Source organism: Plecotus auritus (genome assembly GCF_963455305.1).
Source record: "Plecotus auritus genome assembly, chromosome: 3".
In the NCBI taxonomy this organism is placed as follows: domain Eukaryota; kingdom Metazoa; phylum Chordata; class Mammalia; order Chiroptera; family Vespertilionidae; genus Plecotus; species Plecotus auritus.
Genome location: NC_137772.1, coordinates 221,260,355 through 221,286,827, shown reverse-complemented (window position 1 = coordinate 221,286,827; position 26,473 = coordinate 221,260,355). Strand labels below are relative to the sequence as shown.

At 59.4% G+C, this 26,473-nt stretch overlaps 1 protein-coding gene across 2 annotated transcripts; it reads left to right on the top strand.

Moving 5' to 3' along the window:
* The first annotated feature begins 6,483 nt into the window (after positions 1-6,483).
* On the top strand, positions 6,484-26,141 carry PDGFB (platelet derived growth factor subunit B). Of its 2 annotated transcripts, none has more exons than XM_080661029.1 (7): positions 6,484-7,435; positions 15,150-15,246; positions 17,333-17,422; positions 18,637-18,842; positions 20,586-20,730; positions 24,267-24,419; positions 24,787-26,141. In XM_080661029.1, exons 1-6 carry the CDS (start codon positions 7,373-7,375, stop codon positions 24,392-24,394), a joined length of 729 nt encoding a protein of 242 aa, XP_080517155.1. In that variant the 5' UTR covers positions 6,484-7,372; the 3' UTR covers positions 24,395-24,419; positions 24,787-26,141. The 2 variants fall into 2 exon arrangements, with proteins under 2 accessions (XP_080517155.1, XP_080517156.1); XM_080661030.1 differs by having other exon boundaries at positions 6,948-7,435; positions 24,270-24,419.
* The last annotated feature ends 332 nt before the right edge of the window (positions 26,142-26,473 follow it).

Sequence of the window (26,473 nt, the reverse complement as noted above, 5' to 3'; positions counted from 1 at the left end):
CCACCCTCGCCCCGACCCCTTCTCTCCTTCCCTCCATCTCTGAGTCCCTGCCCAGGGGTCCTTCCCCCCCCCTACCCTGAGGAGGGCCAGGGTCCCTGGAGTTGGCAGGACTGTCACCCCATTTCTGCCCCTCATTCACTCTGTGACCTTGGGCAAGTCACATGATGTCTCTGAACCTCAGTGTCCCCTCTGAATGCCCCTGGCTTGTGCTGTGGGGACAGGGGTTTGAACATCACTGCTGTGTCAGACCTTCTCCCAGACGGAGCTTCCTCACGGTGGTGGGAGGAGATGGACGTGGGGTGGGAGGAGGCGGCTGGGCGGGAGGAGGACAAGGACAGGAGTATCTGTCAGTGGACAGGCCACCGCACCTCCCACCTGCATTTCCTTTCTAGCCTCTAGGGTTCCCCGTGGGCATCAGCCTGCCACGTGGCTCACTGCTCACTACAGCGAGAGGAGGATCCTTCAGCCAGGGGCTCAGCCTAACGCGCCCCCCCCCCAGGGCCCTCCCCAGACAAGGTGGAGCTCGGCCAAAGAATGTGGGTATGTGAGCTGTGTGTTCATCTTGGCCTGGCCTGGGAGATGGACAGAGATGTCCAGAGAGTGATGCTGGCACCAGCCTGCCCAGGTTCAGACCCCAGCTCTGCCCTCACTCATCCCTGACCTTGCAAAGCTGCTCCAGACCTTGGTTCCCCCTTCTGTGAAACGGGGGTGATCATAGCTTCTCTTTCTCGTAGGCACGTTGTGATGCTTAACTAAGTTAATACACGCGAAGGGTTTGGAGCAAGCTGCTGACACCGTGAGCGCCACGTAAACGTTTGCTCTTACGGCTGCTGATGGAAAACTGGAGACTTACTGGGGCTGGCTTCCCATCCTTTTGACAGGCCCATCATGTTTCCTGCAGCCACAAACATCTTCCCCTGGAAAGCCGGCGAGCGTCTGTGCTGTCCTAGCCAGACCCCCCGAGGGGGGCTGCTGCTGCCTGCCTGCCCCTCTCCCACCTGCCCCATCCCTTCCAGAAGCCCGAGTCAAACCCTCAGACATGGCAGCAAGGACACGCTGGGCTGGCTGACCCAGGTCCCCTGCCCAGCTTCCCTTCTAGGGGGCTGCAATGGCTGCTTGCCCTTGGGTGATGGCCAGGTTCTGGGGGCCCCGACTCCAGTCCTGCACAGCCTCCTCCATCGAGCTCGTTTATTTACTTTTCTGTGTGCAAAGTGACATGGAAAGATGGGCAGCTCTGCCCTGGCCAGTGTGGCTCAATGGTTGGATCATCAGCCTGTGCACCAAAGGGTCTCGGGTTCGATTCCCGGTCAAGGGCACGTACCTGGGTTGCAGGTTCAATCCCCTGGTTGGGGTGTGTGTGGAAGGCAACCAATTGATGTGTCTCTGTCACATCAATATTTCTCTCTCTTTCTTCCTGTTCCTCCCTCTTTCACTCTCTAAGAAAAAAAAATTTCTTTGAAAAAATAATTGAAAAAATATCCTCAAGGACAAGAGGATATTTTTAACAAGAAAAGATGGGCAGCTCTGACCAAGGCCACACAGGGAGGTATCATGGAACAGGGAGATGGTGAAAGTGTGGGCTTTGACCTCACAGTCCTGGATTCAAATCCTGGCATTGCCACCTCCTTGCTGGGTGACTCTGGACAAGTAGAACCCCCCTCCGAGCCTCAGCGCCCCATCCTCAGGTGTGAACACCGTAAGAGCCCCTTCCCTCCGGAAGGGGGTGAGGACTCAGCTAGCCATGGTCCGTTGTTGACAGAATGGGAATCTTCGCCGTGCCTCCCTCACTGAGGTCAGTCCAGGTAAAGCACTGGGCCGGGGTGATGCTCTGTAAGTGGGCTGTCACATTATCAGAGGGCCCGGGGCCCAGCAGGTGAGCAGCAAAGGGTGCAGCGGGGATGCGCTTTCTCACAAGATCCCGGTGGGTCCTCTCCGAGCCCCAAGTGGCCCAGCTCCGCTCACCCGGGGGGCTCCACTCCGTTTCTAGCCGGCTTCCAGGACAGGTAGCTCTGAGCTGCCCCGTCCAAACATCCTCTTCCTTGTCTGGAGACTGGAGCAGCTAAAAACGTATCGCTTAGCCCAGGAAAACAAACACCGTGCTTCCCCTGCCTTTGTACACAGGACACAAGGCCAAGGCCACGAGGCAGCGAGGTGGGCTCCCAGGCTGCCCTGGGCCTGGGGGTCAGTCTGTCTGTCTGCCTGCCTTCCTGGGGTCTCTCCTGTCACCCTGGTACTCACAGCCGCAGTGGCCAGAGCCTCCCAGGGTGGGGGTTCATTGTGAGGGCACCCTCCCACCCCAGTGATGTGTCCTGGCTGTCTCTGGAGTTCATGCTGTGTGATTGTGTGCGCGTGCACACATATACATGCAGCATGGAGTAATGATCGTGATCATCCTGATAACAGCATTTATGGATTGCTTATTCCTGCTTCCAACACTCAGGATGCAATAACTCATGGGACTCCATGTGGTAACTGCCACTGTTACCCAAAGTTAACAAGGAGTACACTGAGGCTCAGAAAGATGGAGTACTTTGCTCAAGGCCATGAGCCAGTAAACGGTAAAGGGGGGCTTTGAACCCAGGCAGTCTTTGACAGGAAACCTGGTCCCGTACCCCCGCTCTGAGCCTCAGTTTCCCCATCTGTAAAATGAGCATGTACGAAGTCATTTCTGGTGACTGTGAGGGTGAAGCAGGGCAAAGCTGTGCAGACGGGGAGGCGGGGACAGGGGAGCCGGGCGCTTGGAGGAGCAGATTGCGCTCCATGGCACGGAGAGTGCTCTTTGCCATCACAGAGCCTGGGGCTGGGGTCTCAGGCTCTTTGTGGCGTGGCCTTGGCTGTCCCCAACTTGGAGCTCCATGTCCTTCTCCATCAAGCCAGAACAGCACCCTGGCTTGGGTGCTGCCAGGGCCCCCTTGGCAGAATGGGGGTACCTGGTACACAGCATTCCCACCCTCTGGACTTGAGTCTGCCCTTGGGATGGAAGCCAACTCCTCCCTCAGCGCTTGGTCCTCACCCTGAGGGTGTGAGGTGATTTTTAACGGAGGAGAGTGTGCATGGATTGCTCTAAAGACCCCTCGCCCTGGGCAGCCCCCCCCACCCCCAGCACCTGGCTGAGGGCTGTGGCCACTCGATTTTCCAAACTTGGTTCAGACCTGTCAGGGGATTGGAGGGGTGAGAGTTATGGGGATGTGGCCCCCACCCCACAGAGACCCGCTCCCAGACCGGCCCCTGTGGCGTCCTCTGCTTCCGACTTTAGAGGCTCGAGCCCCTCCTCCCCTCTCTCCACCCCCTAGGCAGGGTTTGACATCTTTGCACCAACAGGCCAGGACTCAGAAAGAGAAACAGGTAAGATGCTTACTCATTTATTCATCCTCAGCAGACATTTATACGGCAGCTACTGTGTGCTGGGAGCTGAAACAGGCCTTGCTCACCTGGAGCTCAGTCTAGGGCAGGGGTGGGCAAACTTTTTGACTCGAGGGCCACAATGGGTTCTTAAACTGGACCGGAGGGCCGGAACAAAAGCATGGATGGAGTGTTTGTGTGAACTAATATAAATTCAAAGTAAAGGAGCGGAGGGGAGAGCAAGAGAACCCTCCGCTCTTTCGGCTCCGCGGGCCGGATAGAACAGCCGAACGGGCTGGATCCGGCCCGCGGGCCGTAGTTTGCCCACGGCTGGCTAGACCTATACCCGGGCAAGGACAATACCACGGGCACACGCTATGGGAGCCCAGAGCAAGCCATAAGCTGGGGTGGGGGGCTTCCTGGAGGAGATGCAGACCAAGCTGAGCTTGACAGGGAGGTGAGAGGCGGTGTTCTTTAGAGAAGTGCATGTGTGGAAAGACGCACATATTGACACGGTGTCCGCAAGGAGAGGGTACAGGAAAGGGGTTCGCCTTAGCACAGCAGTCAGGCCCCGGGCCATGACCCCTGCTCCTCTGTGGTCCCTGTTCTGTCACTTCTAACCAGTGCGGAGACACCTGGATTGTAATGATTTGTGTCTATCTCACTCGGGAGCCTGGAGGGCCCAGATGCCAGGACTGGATGTCCTTCCTCATGCCATTTCCCATCGTTTCACGCAGGGCCTGCACACAGTAGGTGCTCAGTGATGCTGTGCCCAGTAGTCCTCCCCTTTTTGCACTTCCCCGGAGGCTGAGCTGTGTGCACCCTCCTTGGTGCGCCTACAGCATTTTGTACGCAGAGCTCTCGTTGCTACAGCACTTTTCCATACATCAGTGTGTTTGATGCTTACACAAGCCCTGTGCAAAAAGTGTCATTATTGCCATCATCATCACCTGCCAGCAGGCAGCACATCATTGTGGTTTAGGTATGTGGGTTCTGCAGCTGGACTGCTTGGCTGTGTGACCCTGAACAAGTTGCTTAACCTCTCTGAGCTTCCATGTCTCCATCTGTAAGATAAGAGTAACATACCTCATAGGAGCACTGAGAGGCTGCACACGGAGTAAGAATACTACCTACCACATGGTCACCCAATAACAATGGTAGTGCCCGGCTGGCGTGGCTCAGTGGTTGAGTGTCAACCTATGAACCAGGAGGTCACGACTTTGATTCCCAGTCAGGGCACATGCCTGGGTTGTGGGCTCGATTCCCCGTGTGGGGCGTGCAGGAGGCAGCTGATCAATGATTCTCTTTAGCATTGATATTTCTATCTCTCTCCCTCTCCCAAATCAATAAAAAATATATTTTAAAAGTATTAATAATGGTAGCTATTATCATCCCATTACAGATAGGGATATAGAAGGTCAAAGTCAAAATCACCTAACTGTCCAGTGGAACCGTTTTAATCTCTTAAGTCTTTAAACTTCAAACCTTGAGTTTTGGGGTTATCTTCCCCCAACCCCCATTTCCCTTGTCACTCTGTCTCCTACTTTATCTCTTTATGCATCTGTCTGTCCTCTGGACGGGGCTCCCCCAGGGCTGGAGCCTGCATCAGCACTGTGCCTGGAGCACTCCTGGCCACCAGGAAACACTGGGACGCTGGGTGAAGGAAAGACACACTCTACGCGCCAGGCAGCTGCTCTGTGCTTCCCCGTGGGTTATCGTGCCTGAGCCTCTACCAGCCGTGGGCAAACTACGGCCCGCGGGCCGGATCCGGCTGTTCTATCCGGTTCTCTTTCTCTCCCCTCCGCTCCTTTACTTTGAATTTATATTAGTTCACACAAACACTCCATCCATGCTTTTGTTCCGGCCCTCCGGTCCAGTTTAAGAACCCATTGTGGCCCTCGAGTCAAAAAGTTTGCCCACCCCTGCAACCACTCTCTGTGTGGCTCTCTGTAAAGAGGCCCTCCTGAGGAGTCCTCTGAGCAGGTGACCCTGCTCAGGCCAAGGAGAAGATTTATGAAGAGAAGACGGTGTGTTTGTCTCAGTGATGGCAGGTGTGTATGTGAGTGAGGAGCAGGCTGCCATGGTTTGGGTGGGAAGGCCAGATGAGAGACACGGCACGGGGACCAGATAAAGTGTCCTGAGGCCGGGAGCAGGGTGATGCAGCGAGCTGGGTGCTGGGCTCCGCGGGTGTGCGTGTGACTATGTGACTGTGACCGTGTGACTGCTGAAGACAGGGACACAGCAGCTCCCAGAGCTGGGGGTGGGAGGTGTTAACTGTGTGGGTGCTGCTGTGGGTGGTGGGCCCTGGGCCTCAAAGCTGGGGGCTGCGGGAGGTAGTAAACATCAGGGTGACTAGGAGGCTGCCGGCTTGTGGGAGTCTGTGTGACTCTGCAGTTCAACAAATTCAAATGCAGCCAATGCCAGCAGTGCCTGCTATGTGCCAGGCAACCAGCTAGGAGAAGGAGAGATGAGCCCAGCTTTCAGCTGAATGGCACTGGCTGTGGGGTTAGTGCGACCACCTTGTGGCTGGCGTGGAACTGGGTGCTTTATGCACTAAAAGCCCTCACAGTAACCCTCTCCCACACTGAGGCCGGATGCAGGAGCACAGAAAGGAAATGACTTGCCCAAGGTCACCCAGCAACTCCCGGCCAGGGCAGGATCTGAACCAAGGCGCAGAGCCTGATCCTTCCTCCACCAGGCCTGTGTGGGCGCAAACGTCTGGTCCTGGAAAAGCCGTTTAGGACTCCTGGCCGCGGTTCAGGCGACATCTCCCCAACCACGTGAAACCAGGCCACCCTCACTGTGCTGAGGGCTCTTAGGTTCTAGCTCTCTCTTTCCAGGGGCCAAATTCCTGGGCAGAGGGGCTGCTGGGCTCTTGGAGACCCCTAAACGCCCCACCCGTGCCTCAGGCCCTCCCAAGCTCCTGCCACCCCCCTTCCCTCCTGGTGCTGACTCTCAGCCAGAAGAGGAAAGGCTGCTCCACCCACCTCTTCAATTCTTTATAAAAGGCCAGAACAGCTGAAAGGGTGGCAACTTCTCCTCCTGCCGCACCGGGAGCAGCCTGCCTGCCTCCCCTCAGCCCGCAGCCAACCCCCACGGCCTCCCTGAGGGCTCTCCTTCGGCTGCCAGCGCCCATCTTTCATTCCCGAGATAGATATTTTGCACACACACGGAAGACGGGGGAATAAAAGCCCACGCTCCAGCCTCATTGCAAAGAGAAAGCCGGAGCAGCCGCAGCTTGCAGCCCGTTGAGGACGCCCAGAGTGGCTAGCAGACTGACCGACAGACTCGCCCCACGTCCACCTGTCTGCTGCGTCCCGCCCAGAGCTCAGCGGGCACACCGCGCGGAGCAGCCGAGCCCGCCGCCCAGGGCCCCAAGCCAGGGCGCACACGCTCCGGCCCCCCCACTCCCACCCCCCAGTCGGCCCAGGAGGGAGTTTGCACCTCTCGCTGCCTGGGTATTCCGGCCGCCGCTGCAAAGCCAACTTTGGAAAAAGTTTTCGGGGGGTGACTTTGGCTTTAAGGTGCCCAGCTCTAGCTTTCCGACTTCGGGGCCCTTCCCAGAAAATGTTGCAAAAAAGCTAAGCCAGCGGGCAAAGGAAGACGCCTTTAACCAGCAGCGAGAGAAGAGAGAAGACGAACCATCGACTGCCGCGTTCTTTTTCCTCTTGGAGGTTGGAGTCCCCTAGGCGCCCCCACACGGCTAGACACCTCGGCTGGTTCGCGACGCAGCCCCCCGGCTGTGGATGCTCGCTCGGGCTCGGGATCCGCCCAGGTAGTGGCCTCGGACCCTGGTCTCACGCCCAGGCCCTCCTCAGTCCCCCAACAACGGAGCCGGGTCCGGGGGCGGTGGCACCCGGGGGCCATGCGGGTGAGCCGCGACAGCGGCTGCAGCGGCCTGAGCGCCTGATCACCGCAGACTCCAGCCGAGCCCACCTCCCTCCTCAGCCCCCGCCCTCCACCCTGGCCGTGGGGGCCGCGCGCTCGGTCCACGCGTCCGGGGCCCAGCGGGGCCGGGCCCGGAGTCGGCATGAATCGCTGCTGGGCGCTCTTCCTGTCTCTCTGCTGCTACCTGCGTCTGGTCAGCGCCGAGGTGAGTTGCGACGGCGGCGGTGGGGCTGGTTCGCTTCATTCATTACCCCCACCCCCGCCCCCACCCCTTGGCCGCCCTCTCCCCTCCCTGCAGTGAACTTTGGACCCTTGCAGCCCAAGTGCCTGGCACTGGGCGCTAGGTGACCTCCGAGGGCTGAAACCCGAGGTCCGGGAGGTGCCAGGCTCTGAGAGGAGGGGGCAGAGGTGGCTTTCTTTCTCGGGGAGAATCCCAGGTCTCCCCGCCTGTAAGTGTGGGGAAAGGTGTGTGTGGTCCCGTCCCCCACCTCTCAGGAACTGAATAAGCCCCTTCCCTGCCGAATGGAGAGGGTGGGGTGGTGCCGAGGTGCAGAAGGCACCTCTTGAGCCCACTTCGCTTCCAGCTTAGGTTCTGGCTGGGACCCGGCTTGCAGGGAGGTGCGAGCTGCCGCACTGGTGGCAGCCACGCCAACCTTCGAAAGCGTTTTGCGTCCCACCCTGGCTCCCACTCCCGGGCCCCAGAGCGCGGGTCCGGGAGCAGCTTGTGTCTTGGGCAAGGAGGAAGGAAGGGTGGGGGTGAAAGACAGGTTTCGGGCAGTCGGATTAGGGAGGAGTGGGGGCTCCTAAGGAATCCAGCCCCAGAGCGGTGTGTGCCTGAGGCCCCGCAGTACCTGCGCCCTCTCCCCCGCTCGCAGGGTGCGCCCGCGCCGCCTGGGAAAGCCTGGCTGCAGGGGACGTGGGGTGTAAACCCCCCGCCAGAGCTATCGGGTCGGATCCGTCCCCCACCCCTCCGGGCCTCACGTAGCCGTGAGTTGGCAAATGTACCCGGAATCCAGGTGGGAAAGGGGGCGGGGCGGGGAGGAGGCGCGAGATGAGGGGGGTAGAGGGCTGCGGGGAGCGCGGGTTTCTAGGTCCGGTCCCGCTTCTGCCCGGCGGTGGCCGGGAGCCCGCACTTCGCCTGCTCCCGGGAGGGCGGGCCCCTCTCGGCCTCCCACGAGGCTGGAAGGCGGCGGCGGCGGCGGCAGCGAAGGGGTTAAGGCGCAGGGCTCGAGGCCGCGGCCGGGCCTTGGGCCGCCGCCAGCGCAGGTTGTTTTGACCGCGGAGGAGCAGTCGCCGTCTCCTTTTGTTCTCGGGGCTCCTTAAGGGCCGCCGGCCGCCCGCCCTGGGGCCCCGCCCTTCCGCGGCCGCCCCCCGCGGCCCGCACCCGGGAGAGAGGACGCGGGCCTCGGCCCGGCTGCCCGCAGGCCCCTCCCGACGCCCCCTCCTCTCCTCCGGAGCCCCCAGCCTGTGGCCAGCTGTTGGGGAGGGGGCGCCGGCCGGCCCCAGCTGCCGCCTCGCCTCGCCTCGGGGCCGGGGCTGGGCCGGTGCCAGGGCGTCCTGGGAACGGCGTTCCCGGCGCGGCGCTCCGCAGCCCACCCCGCTCGGCCGACTCGCTCACTCACCCCACGCATGCACACTCCTGGCCGGAGGCGATGCTGCGCTCCGGCGGGCGGGCGCGCAGGGACGGGCACGCACTACTGCGGCCGGGTCGCGCGCCCGCCGCCACGCCCGTGCACACGCGGGGCACACGCGCGCGCCCCGCACACACCTCACGCAAGTCCCCCTCCCCCCCCCCGCACACGCGGCCTGAGCACACGTACGCACACACCCAGCACGCACAGCCCAGCGCCAGGTGCCAACCCCCGCGCCACAGGTGGGCCCCTCACCTCGCTACCTCTGTAGTCACTCCAATTTCTCACTGGGTGCTGTAAGGGAGGGAAACGGGGACCCTCCCATCAGTCCGGACTTCGCAGCACCCATGTTTTTTGCCGGGTAAGGTCAGCTGCACGCCCTTCAAGCATTATTCTTCCGCGATTGCTCTTTCTCAACCACTCCCATGTGGCTGAAAGTGGTGATGTGCTTGGGGACCACTGTCATGTCCAGGGCATTTCTCCCTTCAAGTTAGCTCTTCTTTGAGCCTTCAAGACCAGAGGACCCTGAGCCGCTGAGCCCCCCTCCCCTCTTCTGTCCTCTTTGCTGATCCCAGCATGCTCAGCAGAGGCTGGGTAGCAGCTGAGAAGGGCTTTCCCAAGCCTGCCCTTACCATTCCCAGCTTCATCCAGCACCTCCTCCTCCTTTCCCACAACTCCATGGGTATGTGTGTTTGGCAGGGAGGCTATGGCACAGAAGCGGCTGCCTCTCTCCCTCTTTAATCATTGCATCCTTGAACACCGTTGTGTGGTGCTTTACAGTCTACCAGGCACTTTCCTGCTAAGCCTGAGCAAGCCTCAAGGCGGCTCTGGGAGAAGAGACTTAAAGGGAAAACCTATGGACATGGGGGCCAGTTCAGCAAGGAAACTCCGGGACCACTTGCTGATGGAGGTGGCCTTGGGGTTGGCTGTGTCTCAAACATGCATGGACTGAGCCTCAGGTAGAGGCCTCAGCAGCTGGGCAGGAGGGTGGGGAAACCTGAGGCAGGCTCTGGCAGGGGGTGGGCTGAGGCCTGTGAGGTCCCATCTCCATCAGCTGAGCTGGCTTCTGGGCCGGGTGACTCCCACTGTCATGTGATGCCTCCGGCCTCAGCACCCTTCTGCCCTTCACTACCCAGCTTCCGTCTAGTTTGCTAATGCCTTAGGTCAGTGGTCGGCAAACTCATCAGTCAACAGAGCCAAATAGCAACAGTACAACGATTGAAATTTCTTTTGAGAGCCACATTTTTTAAACTTAAACTATATAGGTAGGTACATTGTTATTAACTTAATTAGGGTACTCCTTCAATTGCACTGTACGTGCGCGCCCGCACATGGTATTTTGTGGAAGAGCCACACTCAAGGGGCCAAAGAGCTGCATGTGGCTCACGAGCCGCGGTTTGCCCAACACTGCCTTAGGTGGCGGGAGATCAACCTGCTAGAATCTCCCAGCCCTAGAAGTGTCTGCAAGGTCAGGATCAAACAGAATTTGGAGGCTCTGGTACAAGACCTAGGGGTGTGTGTGTGTGTGTGTGTGTGTGTGTGTGTGTGAAAGAAAGAAAAATAGATTGATCGATTCAGCAGGAGTGCTAAAGAAGTGTTTGCCTTGGGCTTCACCCCCCACTGAAATGGACAGCTTTTTTCATTTTCTGGTTTATTTAGTTGTTTATCACCTGCTTTTCCTCACTGGAGTATAAACTCCACTAGAGAGCTTTTGTCTTAGTAACCACTGTCTCCCATGCTTACTGGCCTGTGACTGGTTGATGACGGATAATCTGTAAATATGTGTGAAAAAGACAATCCGGGAGGGGGAGAGGGACCAGGTACGCGCTTGCTAAGTGCTTATAAGCACTGCCTCACTTAGGCCTTACCCCAGGGCAGCCCAGCACGGCCACTGCCCTCCACCAGGCTTCCTCATTCGAGTCACTCCCTGCCCCCCTCCCATCTTGAGAGACAAGTGCGCCTTTCTTTTCCATGTCTTGGGACTTGGACTGCCAAGATTGGACAGGACAGAGGGGAAGAAACCGCAGGAAAATCAGATTGCAAAGGTTCTGTGTATCTTGAGCTGGGCCTCAGTCCCCGCCACCGAAAAACGTGAGAAGATTGGATTAGCTGTGAGTTCCTCAAGAGCAGAGTTCCCACACCTCCTGCAAATGCAGAGCCCTGGGCCCCGCCCTGTGCTGGGGTGGCGGGCAGTGAATGCCGCGGGGGGTGGGGGGGGAGGGAGGGGGCGGCGGGGCTGCCAGGATTAGATTGCTGCCCTGGCCCCTCTCTGCGCTAACAGTTCTTCTGCTGCAGGGAGAGGTGGGGGGCCCAGTGGGAGCTGCGCTCACATTAAGGAGGGGTGGGGTCGGGGGAGGGTCCCGGGAGCGATAGGGAAGGGAAATGGTAGGTGGGAAGGCTGGTTCTAAATGGCTTCTGTGGTCTGCCCAGAGGAGGCTTCTTCAAAGGGCTTGGCTTTGGCATTGAATCTAAATTAGGCCTGAGACTCTCGGCAGGCAGGCAGGCAGGCAGGCGCTCGGAGGCCTGCTCGGCTCTCCCTCTGCCAGCCACAGACAACGCCCCTGGATGCGTGGGCCCGGCCTGTGCCGTCTCCCTTAGCTGAAGGGCAGGAAGGCTGGGGAGAGTGTATCCGTGTGTGTGCTGGGGCCCAGGTGGAGGGTGGGGTCCAAGCCCCTTTGGTTGGGAGCAGGTAATTCATCTAGCCTCATGCTAGCTGGTGCCCTTCCTACCTTCTGCAGCTGGCGTTGGGGGTGGGGTGGGGAGCAGGCTGTTTGCCTTGGCTCCGTGGCTGGCTGTGCCCCAGCTGCCTTCTTGCCACGCCCTCACCCTGCCAGGAACCCCCAGCCTGAGATCTGGGGCAGCTTCCTCAGGGTGCCTGGCCTCCTTTCCCAGCTCCGAGGGGAGCTGCCCACTTAAGGAGGCTTCTAGAACCAATCCCTCCCCTGTGCTCTCCCTCCCACATCAAGAGGAACCTCTGGCCTCAGCAGGTGCCCAGAGCGTTGCATCCCGGAGCTGACCACAGACTGAACGCTGTCACCCTTCACCTACCTCCCGCCCTGAAAGGAACCCACCAGCCCACACTGCCATTGTGGGGCTGGGGTGTCATTTCCTGTGGCCCAGCACAGGGGATAGTGCAAAGCCACACGCTCTCCACTTACCCATTGTCATCCTCAAAAATGCCCTGTACTGCTGGCCCCGGGCGGGCGCGCTGCTCGCTGCTGCCCTCAGAGGAGCCCACCCCCATTATTTGCTGGCTGCTCTGCTGGGTGCAACTAGGCCGCCCAGTAACCCTAGTGAAGTATTATTAGCCCCATTTAAAAGATTAAACAGCGGAGGGTTTAGGTTGTTAAAAGACTTATTCCAAGAATCCAGGTTCCCTTTGCTCTTGCGTCTGCTACCGTTTCTCCGCCTCTGTGCTGTTGGCACTCTGGGTCAGACAGCTCTTCACTGTGGGAGGCTGTCCTGTGCATAGTAGGGTGTTTAGCAGCATCCCTGGCCTCCACCTTCTAGATGCCAGTAGTTGTGACAACCACAAATGCCTGCGGACACGCCAGTGTCCCTGGGGGCCCCTTGCCCTGAGGTGAGATGCTCTGCCCCATGACCTCCGCAGGGCCAGAGGGGCATGAACTGAAAGCAGTGCTGAGGAGCGCCATGCGGCCCGGAAGAGGGAGGGCCCCGCTCTGCTGCTTACTAGTCTTGTTGACCTGTAGCCATGGACTTACTTTTTCTGTCCCTCAGCTTCCTCATCTGGAAGACGGGGATAAAAATAGCACCCGCCTCTTGGGATTGGCCGTGCACCATGTCGCCGGGTGCCTGGCTCACTGTCAGCACTTAGTAAAAGTGAGCTGTGATCGGCTGATCAAATCCAGGGGCTTGTATTGGGTTCTGGGCACCCAGTGGCCGAATGAGTAGAAGCATGAGCAGAATGACCTCTGCTTAGAATGAAGTGGACCCTACAGGAGGCAGTTTGCATTGGGGGGTGGGGAGACTATCCCCGGTGGGCCTCCTGGTGGAGGAGGTGGGAGAATCATACAGGAGAGAGTCCCAGGGAGAAGGGGAGAGTCCTTCATGCATTTCACCCGCATTTTTTGAGCACCTACTGTGTGCTTCTCCCCAGTCTCTATCCTGGGCTCTTCCCCATGCAGCCTGGGAGGGGTTCTGGGTTTGTTTCCATAAGATGCTGTCTCCTGTGCATCGTAGGGCGGGTCCAGGGCACCTGCTGGGCCTGATGGGGGGGGTCTGTCTCCTCTGCCACGGCTGGGAGCTACAGCCAGCTCTCCAGGGGGCCAGGAGGTCTTGGCGTGAGTGTTACGTGCCCTTTGGTACTGGGCCTTCCAGCCCCTCTCCTGGGGGCTAACTGAGTCATCACTGCTCCACAAACAACCTTGGCTTTGCTCTGCTGCTGCCCCTGGACACATTTAGAATCAAATTCAATGTCTTCAACCCCCTCCATTCACGGGTGAGATCCGGGGACTGAGAGGGGCAGTGACCAGCCCGAGGTCCCTGGTGCCTGGTAGCAGTAGAGGGTGGACTCCAGCTCCCGGACCACCAGTTCTGGGGGGTGACAGAACCCTCCAGAAGGTGGCCTGCCTTGGTCTTAACTGGAGACCCGCCGCCCGCCTCCTCTTCTCGGGTTGGGTGCTGTGCCCACACTTGGAGACCACCAAAGGTGTGCTCTGTGCCCCGGGTTGGAGGAGGCAGCGCCTGGGGACGTGGGCAGGAACCGAGGGGCCGCTGAGCCACGCTTCTCCTCGTCTCACACACGCAGCCCTGGCTCCCTGGCTGCACAGTCACGCACCCTGAAGGAAAGACCCCAATTTCCAGCCAGACTTACTGCTCGCCCCCGCCCTTCCCTCCCGGGAACCTCCTGACAGCCCTAGCCTCCAGCCAGATGAAAAGTTCCACGTTCAAATGAAGAAACTGAGCTCAGGGGTTTCAAGGAAGTCGACGTGGGTGTCCGCAGCTGGGCATGGGGAAAGCCCTCGAGGACCGACTCCAGGAGGAGGGTCCAGAGAGGGGCTTTGGTCAGGGGCTAGAAACGATCGATCGCCAGGCTCCTACCAGAGCTTTTGGGGAGAACCTCCTGGGCCGGCCTCGAGGCGAGATGACCTCCCCTCTCCGTTGGGCATTGAGGGGAGGCGCCTGTGCTAAGCCTCCCGGGCTCGAGGCCTTGGAGTGTTCAGTGACTGGGACAGGAGCTCCTCCCTTCTTAATCCTGGGAAACGGAGGCACAGAGCAGGGCAAGTCAGCTGACACCCTCCCAGGCTCCTTCCACGAGGCCGTGCCGCCCTGTGCCTGTGAGCACCGGCCTGTGTGCACACGGGTGGGAGTTCGGCTGTGCAGCGGCATCGCGAGCATTTTCTGTGCCCGGAGGTGGTGGATGTCAGGATCGTGCTTCTGCGCCTCTCGGCTGCCCTCACCTCTTTCTCAAGACCTCGGCATCAGCCCCTTGGGGCGCCCTGGACTGAGGGCCGTGGGCTCCCCTCATGTCACTGTGGGACCTGCGGTTTCCCTGAGGAAGCCCGGCTCCGAGTGGGGCCTGTTAAAGTGCTTATTAAGTTTCAAGTGTTTTTGGGAAGAGGCCAGAGGGGCGCTAAAAATAGGGTTTGGTTGGGCACGGGGCACGGGTAAGCTTTCAGGTTTCCTGGCCGCATCGGAGGATTCCCTGCTCTCCTCTTTGAGGGAGAGACTAAAAAAATACCGTTAGTACTCGTGGCCTCCTGAGACCATCCGACCCTTCGAGCCTTTATTAAACACCTGTGTTCCCCGGAGGCTGGGATACAGGCTCTGCCGCCAGAAAGACTGGGGTTTGAATAAAGGTTCTGCTGATAACTGGCTTAGGACTCAGACAAAGGGTGTTGTGTCTTTGAGCCTCTGTTTTCTCATCTGTAAAATGGGGATAATGAGATCTTCCAAGACAAATGCTGGCTGGCGTTAACTGTCAGGTGTGGAGGAGAAGCAAAAGGATTGTGGAGCCTTCCAGGACCTATAGCGTGATGGAGGAGAAGGATAGACCCAGTCAAACCGAACTCAGAGCAAGCCGGGGTTCCTATTTGTGGGGGATGAGGCATCTGAGCTGGGTCTTTACAGGCTTTGGCAGGTTCTGCTCCTGGTTGTCAGGTCTGGAATCCGCCTCCTGCCCACCCCAGCCTGGGTGTCCATCTGTCCGTGGCCGAGGGTCCCTGTGGGAACTTTTCACGGGAGGTTGTGTCTGTGTTGGGGGCCAGAGGGCCGTAGCTGGAAAGCCCTAACTCCCAGCTCACTTGATCCCATGTGTCTGCCCGGCAGGGGGATCCCATTCCTGAGGAGCTCTACGAGATGCTGAGTGACCACTCGATCCGCTCCTTCGATGACCTCCAGCGGCTGCTGCACGGAGACTCCGTAGGTAAATGGAACCCTCCTCCACTGCGCTGGGCCTCCCCTGCGTCCCTGGGCGTGGGAGGGCCAGGGCCAGGGCCAGGGCCGTCCCTTCCTTGACATCTGGAGAGCAGAGGCCTGTGGTGGCCCGGGAGGGCTGGGCCACACCTGTCTGGGGCAGAGCTGAGTGGGTAGACGGGTTGGTACCTGGGACGTGGGGCGTGGCAGGAGAAGCACCCACATGTGTCTCTGGCTTGGTGCAGAGGGTGGGGCGCCCGGAGGGGGCGGGCAGGGAGGAGGTGCCTAGGGCACCTGCCCAATGAGTATCCAGGTGTGAACTCAGCCAGGGAGGGTGGTGTTGGAAGAGCCGTCTCCCTGTCCCTCTGGCCTGGGGCCAGCTCTGCAAGGTCTCCCGGGGACACCTGGCCCAGACCAGCGGGCAGCCCTGCCCGTGCCCAAGAGCACACTCATCGAATGGGCACGTGCTCGGTGGCACACACGTGGCGGGGCTGGCGGCCTGGGTGGGGAATGTATTTATAAACGCTGTCTTCAGAGCGAATTCCATTCTATTCTAACCTCTGGCCTGTTCCCTGGAGCCCTGGTCATCACCCCCCCCTGCACCCCCAGCTCCCCTTCCCTCTGGGGTTTTGTCTCTTTGTCACTTTGTAATCCTTGCCCAGACTGCTATCTGCGGGGGACAGCATTTCCTGCCTTTGTTTCCTCTCCCGTTGGGCCCCTGGCTCCCTCTCAAAAGCATTCCCGGGCCCTTTCAAACCCTCCTGCGCTGGGGGCTGGTGAGGCCGAGGGAGGGGCCCCAGCTGGGCCCACCTATTGTTCATCAGGCCCCCGCACCCGACGTCTCCCACACCCCCACCCCATGCCCGGCTGGCCAGCCCTGGCCAACACAATGGGGCAACTTCCAAATTTAGCCTTTCTGCTATTTCTTTCCAAGGGCCTTTGCCCCCACCCTCGGGCAGCCCCTCCACACCCCGGGTGGGGGTCGGGTCGGGAGACGAGGTTTTCAATAGCAGGCCTGTTTTGAGGCAACCATGTGGCTATTTTTTCCTAATCAACGTAACCTTTCCACAAAGCACATCTTTTCCCCATCTCCTCCCCACCAGGGACATTCCCGAGATGCAGAGAGGGAGGAAGGGAGCGGGAGGCACAGACAGGCTGACGTGGGACAGTAGCTGGGCCAGCCAGTGGGATGGGAGACCCCGTGAGCCTGAGGCGCTGTGTGGAGGGGCAGGAGCTGGTCCCCGACACCTCAGTTTATTTGCCGGCTTTCAGCCACGAGAGAGCTAGAGGAGTTTGCCCACCATCAGCACCAAGTCACTGTCCCCCTGCCCAGCCCTCGCCTCCAGCAGCGGAGAGAGGGATGTCTCCTTGGAGTGGGGGTGGTGCTGAGCTGAGGGCTTCCCAGACCAGAGAAGGGGGCTGCAGTGTGGCTGTGACCTTAGGAATGAATGGACGGCATAGGGCAGACACGGGGCAGAAGGTCAGAGGGGGGAAGACAGAATCACAATGAGAGACTGGGAGGTGGAGAGAGAGCAAGATCTAGAAGGGGCTGGGTGAGGCTCCCTGATCCTAGCAGCCCCGGCACCGCACCCCTCTGCCTTCAGCCCCCACCCCCATCCCTCTCCCTCCCTCCCTCTCTCCCGCCCAACTGGGCCATTGTCAGGGGCTCCAGAGGGGCTGTGTCCTGGGCATGCGGTTCCCCCTGGGGATTCTGGGAATTTCTCCATTCAGCACTTCCTATGGGAACGCTGGGCGGAGGGGCACTGGAAAGTGGCCTTCGGAGCTCTGGGTCTCTGCCCTGCCCGGGAGGCCGAGGAGGGTTCGCTTACAGTAGCAGAAGGGAAGGGTTATTTTTAACTCCATTCACATGAGTTCTGTCCAGAAATGTGACTGAAGAGCCCAGGGTGGGACTGAAGCCCCCCAGAGGATACAGGCCCCCCACCCCCTCCTGAGCCCCTAGTCACCTGGGGTTTGACCCTCAGAGCTAGGACTCAGGTTTACCGGGGCCAGAAGGGGAGTCCTTTCCCCGGAGCCCCACCCTGTGGGCGGGCCAGCCAGCAGTGACCAGAGTGCGTCTGACTGTCCTGCTCTTGCAGATGAAGACGGAGCCGAGTTGGACCTGAATTTGACCCGGTCCCGTTCTGGAGGCGAGCCCGAGAGCTTGTCCCGAGGGAGAAGGAGCCTTGGTAAGAACCAGGATGAAAGTGGGGTCCCCGCAAAGGTGGGAGCCAGGGAAGGAGGACCCTATTCAAGGCTTCGAGGGTCAACCCCCTTCATCCCACACGTGGGACTGAATTGAGCTAAGGGACAATAACACCCTTAAATAGCTTATGTTGAGTTGGGTCATCGTGTACTCCCCCAGCACACACTGCTTCCTAAATATAACGCTTTTAAACTTATTTTTCATTACTTCAACTAGAATTAGATATGATTAACCCCGTTTTATGGAGTTGGAAACTGGAGCCCAGAAAGGGAAAGACGTAGGCGTGGCCATGCAGCTGATGTGCCTCTCGGTTGAACCCCTGCCCCCCTGGCTGCGTGTCGGCTGTGACTAAGGCTGAGGCCTGGGACAGCAGGCCTGGAGCAAAGCCTGGGACTGCTTCCCGCTCGATTGCAGAGCCCGAAGGGCCATGTAGATCCCCGGGTCCCATGGGAGCCTTCCCAGTGAAGCAAGTGCCCATCCCAAGCCCCTCCTCCTCTCTTCCCACCGGCAGTCCCCCTAACGCTATAGATGGTGCTGGGGGACCTCCATATATGAGCCGGTGGCCGGGTCCCGCTCCTCACCGTGGACTTGGGCAGCTCATTGGGCTCTCCGACCTCGGGGTCTCTGTATGTGCACAGTGACCAGCCCAGCACTGCCTCTCTGTGTGCTGTCGGCCAGGTGTCACTCCTATGGCTCCTAGGTCTGCAGGCGCAGGGTAGGTGCTGTCATTATCCCATTTCATAGATGGGGAAACGGTGGCTTCGAAAGAAGCAATGAGGTCAGAAGAGATTACAGTGTAAAACAGCCAAGTAAAGTGATCACAAGATAATACCCAACAAGTAAGGGCCACATTCGGACAAACCCACAGGGTGTGAAACCACAGAGGGAAATGAGTGAGGGCTGGCGGAAGGAGTCTGACCTTTACCACATGAATGATCGCGCTTGTCCCTAACCATGGTCCTTGAGTGTAGGTCACCCCATTGGCACGTGGGGAACCGAGCGAGAGCACATCAGCCACCTGCTCAAGTCCCACGGCGGATGGCGCCCGGACTCAGAGCCTCTCCTGAGGCGGGAGGAAGAGGGGCCTGGGCGGCCATTTAGCAAGAGAGCAGTCCCGGGGGTGCCCGCTGCGCTTTCCTGCCAGGTGGGGGCTCTGGGCCGGTCCCCCCTCCTGACAGAGGTGCCCTCTCCTTTCAGATTCCTCCACAGTCGCCGAGCCAGCCATGATTGCCGAGTGTAAGATCCGCACGGAGGTGTTCAAGATCTCCCGGAGCCTCATCGACCGCAGCAACGCCAACTACCTGGTGTGGCCGCCCTGCGTGGAGGTGCAGCGCTGCTCCGGCTGCTGCAACAACCACAGGGTGCAGTGCCGCCCGACCCAGGTGCAGCTGCGGCACGTCCAGGTGAGCGCCCTCCCACCCCCCCGCCCCGCACGGGCCCCACCCCCACTCAGGTGCAGCTGCAGCACGTCCAGGTGAGCACCCCCACCCCCACCCCCATACTAGCCCCACCCCCACTCAGGTGCCTCTGCGGCACGTCCAGGTGAACGTCCTCCCCCCCACCCCACCCCCGCTCTGGCCCCACCCCCCACCCAGGTGCAGCTGTGCCACGTTCAGGTGAGCGCTCCCCCACACACACTAGCCCCACCCCCCACTCAGGTGCAGCTGCGGCACGTCCAGGTGAGCGCCCTCCCACCCCCCCACCCCGCACGGGCCCCACCCCCACTCAGGTGCAGCTGCGGCACGTCCAGGTGAACGTCCTCCCCCCCACCCCACCCCCGCTCTGGCCCCACCCCCCACCCAGGTGCAGCTGTGCCACGTCCAGGTGAGCGCCCCGCCCTGCACTGGCCCAGCCGCTGGCCCGCTGCCTGCTGGGGCTTGTGCCTCACTGACCAGGCTCACATGGGTCGGCCTGTCCAGAGCCGGCAATCTCAGGAAGCTCTCTGGACACTTGTGCTGAGGCTGCCCAAGCGTCCTCTGCGGCCGCCCAGCGGCTGTGACCCAAAGCCACAGGCAGACCCCAAGGCAGGCTGGCACAGGGCGGCAAGTCGCGGTGCTGCCTCGCCCTTTACAGGGGCACAACCCCGAGTGTCTCTGGAAGAGAACGTTGCAAGCATGTTGAACACTCAGCATGTTCTGGGCAGCTGCTCAGATTCCCCCAAAGCTCTCCCCTGCCCTGGCCCCGCGGGTTCCTTTATTTCACAGCGAGGAAGGCTCCCCGTGTCTGTCAGGCCCACTCACCTCCCCAGGACAAGCTGTGTCTTTAATAAGGAGAGTGCTGCACGCAGGAGGGGGGGCAGCCCGTAGCAGGAGTCTGAACGCCGACGCCTGCCTCTTTTCTGGAAATACTGGGTACACCCTGACTCAAAGGGGGTTTAGGTGGAGGCCGTCCTGGGGAGCTCCTGATCGCAGCCAGGCAGAGCAGTGTCAGAGGGGCCTCGGCCATCTCTGATTCGTGTGGAAGGGCTTCTGCACCCCTCGGCCAGCCTCACCCACACACCTGCTCGGGCTGGACCGGGCTGGCCCAGCTGCTGAGGGCTCAGGCCTGCTGAGCCTCTCGCCGAACACTCTGCTGGCCCCACCCTGCCCCCTCCCCTTCCTCGTGCTCACCTCCCACCACAGGCCGGGGCCCTGCGCCCGAGATTGCGTGTCACTCCCCACCACGCCGCCCACTGTCATGGTATCTCCTGTCCTCAACGCTTTCAGCTCTAAAGATGGACACCTGACAGCTGCCCTCCCCCTTCCCGCCTCCCTCCTGGATAAAGCCTCCCCCCACTTCCTTCCAGACAACCATCTCCCCGCCTCTGCCACAGCCCCTGACCTTGGCTGGCGCTCCAGGAATGAGGACACCACAGGCCCCACACTCCACCCGGAAATGCCTTTCCCCCTCTCTGGAGGGCCGAGGGGGGTCTGGCCAAGCTGAAGGCCAGGGTGGGAGGGCTTGTTTTGATGGAAAAGCTACGAGAAGGGCAGAGGCCAAGGTCCCGCTATTGTTCGGGCCACAGTGTCTGCCCTGCTGCTCTCAGCTCTCCAGGCTTTCGAGGAAAGATCCCGCAGGGGATGCTGGGGCGGGAAGAGCAGGCAGGTGGCTGCCTCAGCCCCTTCCCGCTGGTCCTACAGAGGCGCTTGGGTGATTCTGTCCTCCAGGTGAGAAAGATTGAGATGGTGCAGAAGAGGCTGATCTTTAAGAAGGCCACAGTGACCCTGGAGGACCACCTGGCCTGCAGGTGTGAGACAGTGGTTCCTGCACGACCCGTGACCCGCACCACAGGGAGTTCCCAGGAGCAGCGAGGTAACTGTGGGCCCAGGGTCTGCCTCTGATTGCTCAGCCGGGCAGCCCCCCTCTCCCGTGGCAGCTGCAGGTCGGGGGGATTGGTTCAGGCATGCCTGCTCTGGTTAAACTCACCTAGAGCTTCCCGTCTCACGGAGAACAATCCAGATTCCTCCCCTGCCCATGAGGCCCTACGTGAGGACGTAGCCCCTGGTTGGCCCTCTGGCCTTGCTCCCAACCGGTCCCCCTCACCTTTGCCTCCCCAACCAGCCTAGCCTTTTTGTGGCCAAATGCATGTCTGCCTCAGGGCCTTTGCACATGCCAATCTGCCTGAAACTCGCTTCTCTCTGCTCTTCAAGCCTGCTTCTTTTCTTCATTCGTGTCTCAGCTCAGAAAGTCGCCTTCCCCTGGAGGTCTGCCCTGACCACCCTGTGCAAAGGAGCCCACCCCAGCTTTGATACCACAGCCCCCCACTTTGTTGAATGAGAGCACGAAATGGGGAGGAACCAGGGCCTGCACAAGAGAAGACCCCATGCATATCGTCTTCAGATATTTGACACCTTGTCCTGGGGATGGAAAAACAAATTAATTCCTGTGGCCTTGAGAGGGAAATTAGGACCCAGGGGCAAGGCCAGCAGACAGAGATTTTAACCCACTAGACAGGCGTCCGGGTGGAATTGCTCTCCTCGTGAGGGAGTGAGTTTCCTGTCACTGGAGGGGTGTGAATAAGGGCGGGGCAGCCACACAGCAGGGGTGTGAGAGACAGGGCTCAAGCATCAGATGGATACATGAACCCAAGTTTCATTTCCGCCTTTAGATTTCACCAATCAGGGGTATAGTTAGGCGTGAAGAGTTGAAAAGGACCAAAAATGATCTGGTTCAATGGCCGCCTCCACATTTTCTAGAGGGGGTGCCAGAGGCCCCGAGAAGCAGAGGTCTTGCTCAAGGTCACACAGCTAGTCCCGGGTCCTGTAACATCCAGTTCTGGGTTCTTTAGACGATAGCCGGCCGCCTTTTGCCCTCAAAAGTGTGCAGTAAGGTCCCGGTGGGTGTGCTCAGTTGTGGGGTGTCGTCCCACACACCGAAGGGGTGCCGGTTCGATTTCCAGCCGGGGCACATGCCCCATTTGCAGGCTCGATCCTAGATCCTTCCGGGGACGTACAGGAGTCAGCGGATCAACGTTTTGCTCTTATATCCATGTTTCTCTCTCACTCTCCCTTCCTTTCTCTCTCTAAAAAAAAAAATCAATAAAAATAATTTTTTAAAAAGTTTGCAGAAAGGATCAAATGAGAATCATTAAGTTAATGCAATTAGAAGGACATAAAAAAATCACTCAAGTTACTGTTTTGGTTTTCGGTAACATTCTTTTTTTAAAAAAATATATTTTTATTATTGATTTGAGAGAGAGAGAGAGAGAGAGAGAGGGAGAGAGAGAGATAAACATGGATGTGAGAGCAAGACATGGATCAGTTGCTTCCTGTACGCCCCCTCCTGGGAATCGAGCCTGCAACCTAGGCATGTGCCCTGACCGGGAATCGAACTGGGGACCCCTTGGTGCATGGGTTGATGCTCAACCACTGAGCCACACTGGCCAGGCGCTTTTCAGGAACTTTCTATGGTTAGGGGACAGAGCGGTGCCACCGTTATTTCTTATTAACAAGCCTCTTGAAGGCAGGGCCGTCTCAGCCTTTTCATTCTGTTCTCAGAGGCACGCTGAGGCCCGGATGCCCTGGGAAGGCTGATAACTTGACAGCTTCAAACTGATGTATTGTCGATTATTTATAGCGTTAACGTGGAGAATGACTTTTCTACCCAGGAAAATGTCTATTCTTTATGTTTAGAATGGGTCTTTTTTTTCACATGCATTCGTGACACGTGGTTTTCCAAACCATTTCCTTGGGAGGCATGTCGAGCGGTTAGTATGTAGATAAGGTGTTGCCATTTCAGGTATAGCATTTTGGCCCCGTGGGATGGTGCTCCTGGCAGCTGTCCAGGGCTGGGCCCAGGCTTGGTGGTGTGGCCGTGTGATGTGGCGGTCAGTGTCAGACCTCGGCTTAAATCTCTGCTCTGTCCCTTCTGAGCTGTGTGACAACCTCGGGCTGGTTCTGCTGGTGGCCTGGTCTCTGGGTGGGACAATCCAGACCCTTCAGTGGCTCTCCTGGTGCAAAGGCCCCGAGTCCCTGCATTGCAGAGCTGGGGTAACTGCCTCGTGGAGGTCAGGTGTTGGCCCCAAAGAACCGGATGGGCCGGGGAGAACGTGGAAGTCTCCAGAAAGAGAGGGGCCTTGAGCTTGGGAGAGAGTTTTCACTGCCCTGATTTACAGCAGAGGGCTTGACAGTATGGACTGTAGAGGCAGATCCCTGGGTGAAATCCCAGTCCCCCCGCCTCAGTTTCCTCATCTGTTAAATGTGGATACGTACACCCTCTGTGAGGACAAACATTGCCAGGTGCATGGTAAGTGCTAGCGAGGAGTTTCTGGCTCTTTCCGTGTATTATCTCCTCACCCCAGGAGGCCAGGGCTGCTGGCGGCTCAGTTTTAAAGACGTGGAAATTGAGGCACAGAGAGTTTACATGATTCTCCCCAAAGAACACAAAAGATTGGAACCCAGGTGGTCTGGCCCGGCGCCAGCTCTGGCCTGCCCGCTGTGCTGCTCCTCCAGGTGGCAGGCCCGGCAGATGGCAGGTGCAACCGTGGGAAAGGCCCAGCTCAGTGTGTGTGGTTCTGGCCCAAAGCCCAGGACTGCAAGGGGCTGCAGGCTTGGTGGGAGGAGAGCTCAACAGGGGATCAAGCAGAGGCACTAAGGGAGCAGTGAATAAGAGCAGCTGCCGGCCGGTCGGTCGGTCGGTCGGTCGGTCGCGGATCACACCTTACTCTGGACTTTGTGGCCGGGACTGTAGCCATTTCCTTCTGTCTGGTCTGTGGGCTGTCGGGGCTCAGCAGGGCGGTTCTGCTGGCATCTCTTGTAGTTGCAGTCGGTCACCTGGAGGCTGAACTGAGACAGCTGGGCGTCTGTCCCACTCCCTGTCACCCAGGACCTCCCCCCCACCCCCCATGTGGCCTCCACAGCAGCGTAACCAGACTTCTGATGTGGTGGCACAGGGCTCCCCAAGGTGCAAAGGTGGGAGTTGCCAGGCCTTTTCAAGGCTCATGCCTGGAATTGGCACAGCACCACTCGGCCTCCTTCTATTGGCCAGGTTCAAGGGGCCCGGAAATAAAGGGCACGTCAGTGGGTACTGACCTAGAACTTAAGCTATAATCTCTTCCCCTCTGTGTTCGCCGGCATACTGTCATTTATTCCTTCCACCACTCCTATCTGGAATTACCCCCATTTCACAGACGGGGAAACTGAGGCACAGAGCAGTTCAGTCATTGTTCCCAAGGCATGTACAGCTGGTGAGCAGCGGAGTTGGCATTTGAACCCAGGAGGTCTGGCCCCTTCCCTCAGCCCAGGGACTCTGGGGAGGTCTGTGGCAGGCCTTGGTGGAGAGAGGTAGGACTCACCACCCCCACCCCACAGGGGCTGTCAGCCTGCTGACAAGACCTTCTTTTTCTCAAGCAGCCAAGACGCCCCAAACTCGGGTGACGGTTCGAACGGTGCGAGTCCGCAGGCCCCCCAAGGGGAAGCACAGGAAGTTCAAGCACACGCATGACAAGAAGGCGCTGAAGGAGACCCTGGGAGCCTAGGGCATCTGCAGGGGAGCGTGGGCAGGTAAGGGCAGGCGGGGAGATGAGGCCCGGACCCCTGTGGCCTGGGCTTGGGCTGTGGAAGCGGTGAGGGAGAGGCATTTTCCCATACAACATGTGGGCCCGAAGCTTTGATCCCCTCTGTCCCGTTATCAAGGGAGTTTTTCCACGGGGCAGGTGGACAGGAGGTTTGGAGACCCCAGCCCATCTCTGTCCCAGCGTGTCCTCAGAGAATGGGCCACCTAAACCTCAGCTGTCCAGCCCCCAGCCCTGCTGGAGGTCAGGGACGACCAGTGGACCCCAGCTTCCTGCCCCCAGCAAGGGGGCATGTACACGTGGCATGTGCGTGTGGCATGTCTCTGAGCCCCCATGTCCCTCTGCTTGGATTACAGGGTTATTTAATAAGGTATTTGCTGTATCGCCCCCATGGGGTCCTTGGAGTGATAATATTGTTCCCCTCGTCCGTCTGTCTCGATGCCTGATTCGGACGGCCAATGGTGCTTCCCCGCCCCTCCACGTGTCCGTCCATCCACCTCTCTGCCAGCGGGTCTCCCCTCAGTGGCCTCCAGCGTCTTGCCCGGAAGCTTGAGAAGGAAATGAAGGATCTGGACTCCATCGAGGTCTTCCTCCCTCCGACCCCGAGGACCTGGGATAAGAGCGCAAGAGAGACTGATGGGGGAAGGGGCTCCCTGGCCAGGCCGCCCCGGAGCACTGCGGACTGGCTCCAAGAACCCTGCCGGGGGCCTGAGGACCTCTCTGCGCGGCCTGCCTGGTCCTGACCCCTGGGCAGCTCTGATGGGAACACCCCCCGGCAGGCCAGGTGCCTCGTGTCCTGTGGCTGAGACCAGGGCGGGAGCACAGACTGGAGAGACCCCTGCCACAGCCCAGGCCCGGTCACCGCGCCCTGGCCGCCTGTGCTCACAGCGGCGTTCTTTCCTTTTATACATTTGACATCTTTGAAGATGTGGACTCTCCGGGCAGGTGCAGCCCAGGCGCCAGGCAGCCTAGAGCCATTTCGATGGCTTAGCGATGAAGTTTGCTCTGGAGGTGGGTGCAGGTGGGGACCTGGGTGTCCACGGCCTCCTCCACCCCCACACCCCCTTGCTTCCTCCTCTGTTCCACCTCTCTACCTCCACCCTGCATCTCCCTCTTGTCCACCGAGGGAGCACCCCTCCTTGAGGCTCCCGTCATATCCCAGCCCAGCCCACACTGCCCAGGGCACACTGCCCCGCGCGCCGCAGGCAGGGACCACTGTTCACATCGCAGACACGGCCCATCTGTGTATTATGACAGCTTCGGCAGGGGGAGGGAAAGTGTCTGGAGGAAAGGGGTGCTTTTCCTAATTGACACAAAGGCTTGGAGTGGCCGGACAGGAGTGAGTTCACGGTGGAGGGCCGGAGGTAAGACGTCCATCTGGCCTCCATTTCCCCACGTCCTCGGCTCAAGCAGTCCCGCTCCCAGGCAGGTGTGAAAAACTCAAGGGAACGTCTCCAGTGGAGGGGGCACACTCCCCCATCTTAGATCCTTTCGCGTTCCATCTCTGGTGGCTGGGGTGGGGGGACGGGAAGGGAAAAGACCCCCAGGCCCCCTAGGGGTGGGTTCTGAGCTCCCTTCCCATCTTCTACGGCACCCCCCTCCCACCCCAATCCTGCTTCCTTCAGTTTGTAAAGTCGGTGATTATATTTTTGGGGGCTTTCCTTTTATTTTTTAAATGTAAAATTTATTTATATTCCGTATTTAAAGTTGTAAAAAAAATAACCACGAAAAGCAAACCAAAGGAATCCGCTGGAGGTCTGTCTGTTGGCACCGTGCGCGGCGGTTACCCTTTCCGCGTTGGCAGAACTGGCCGACAGCTTGCTGCGTGTTCCTCTCACTCTGGGAGGCTCCGTGCACGCTCATGCGCACACACACACACATCCCCACATGCGTGCGCACACGTGTGGGCCTGCTGCTCCGAGGGAGGCCTCTGTCTGGGGGTGGGGTGAGAAGAGCCACACAGTCCTCTCTGTGGGTCTTGGTCTTGCAGCAGCTCCTGACACCTGGACCCCAGGCCCCGGCCTTGTGCCTCTCACTGGCAGT

Coding starts and splice junctions, on each gene's coding strand:
- PDGFB (XM_080661029.1), top strand. CDS start 7,373: ATGAATCGCTGCTGGGCGCTCTTCCTGTCTCTCTGCTGCTACCTGCGT. Junction 18,843..20,585: donor TGCAGCTGCGGCACGTCCAG/GTGAGCGCCCTC, acceptor TCTGTCCTCCAG/GTGAGAAAGATTGAGATGGT. Junction 20,731..24,266: donor GAGTTCCCAGGAGCAGCGAG/GTAACTGTGGGC, acceptor CTTTTTCTCAAG/CAGCCAAGACGCCCCAAACT.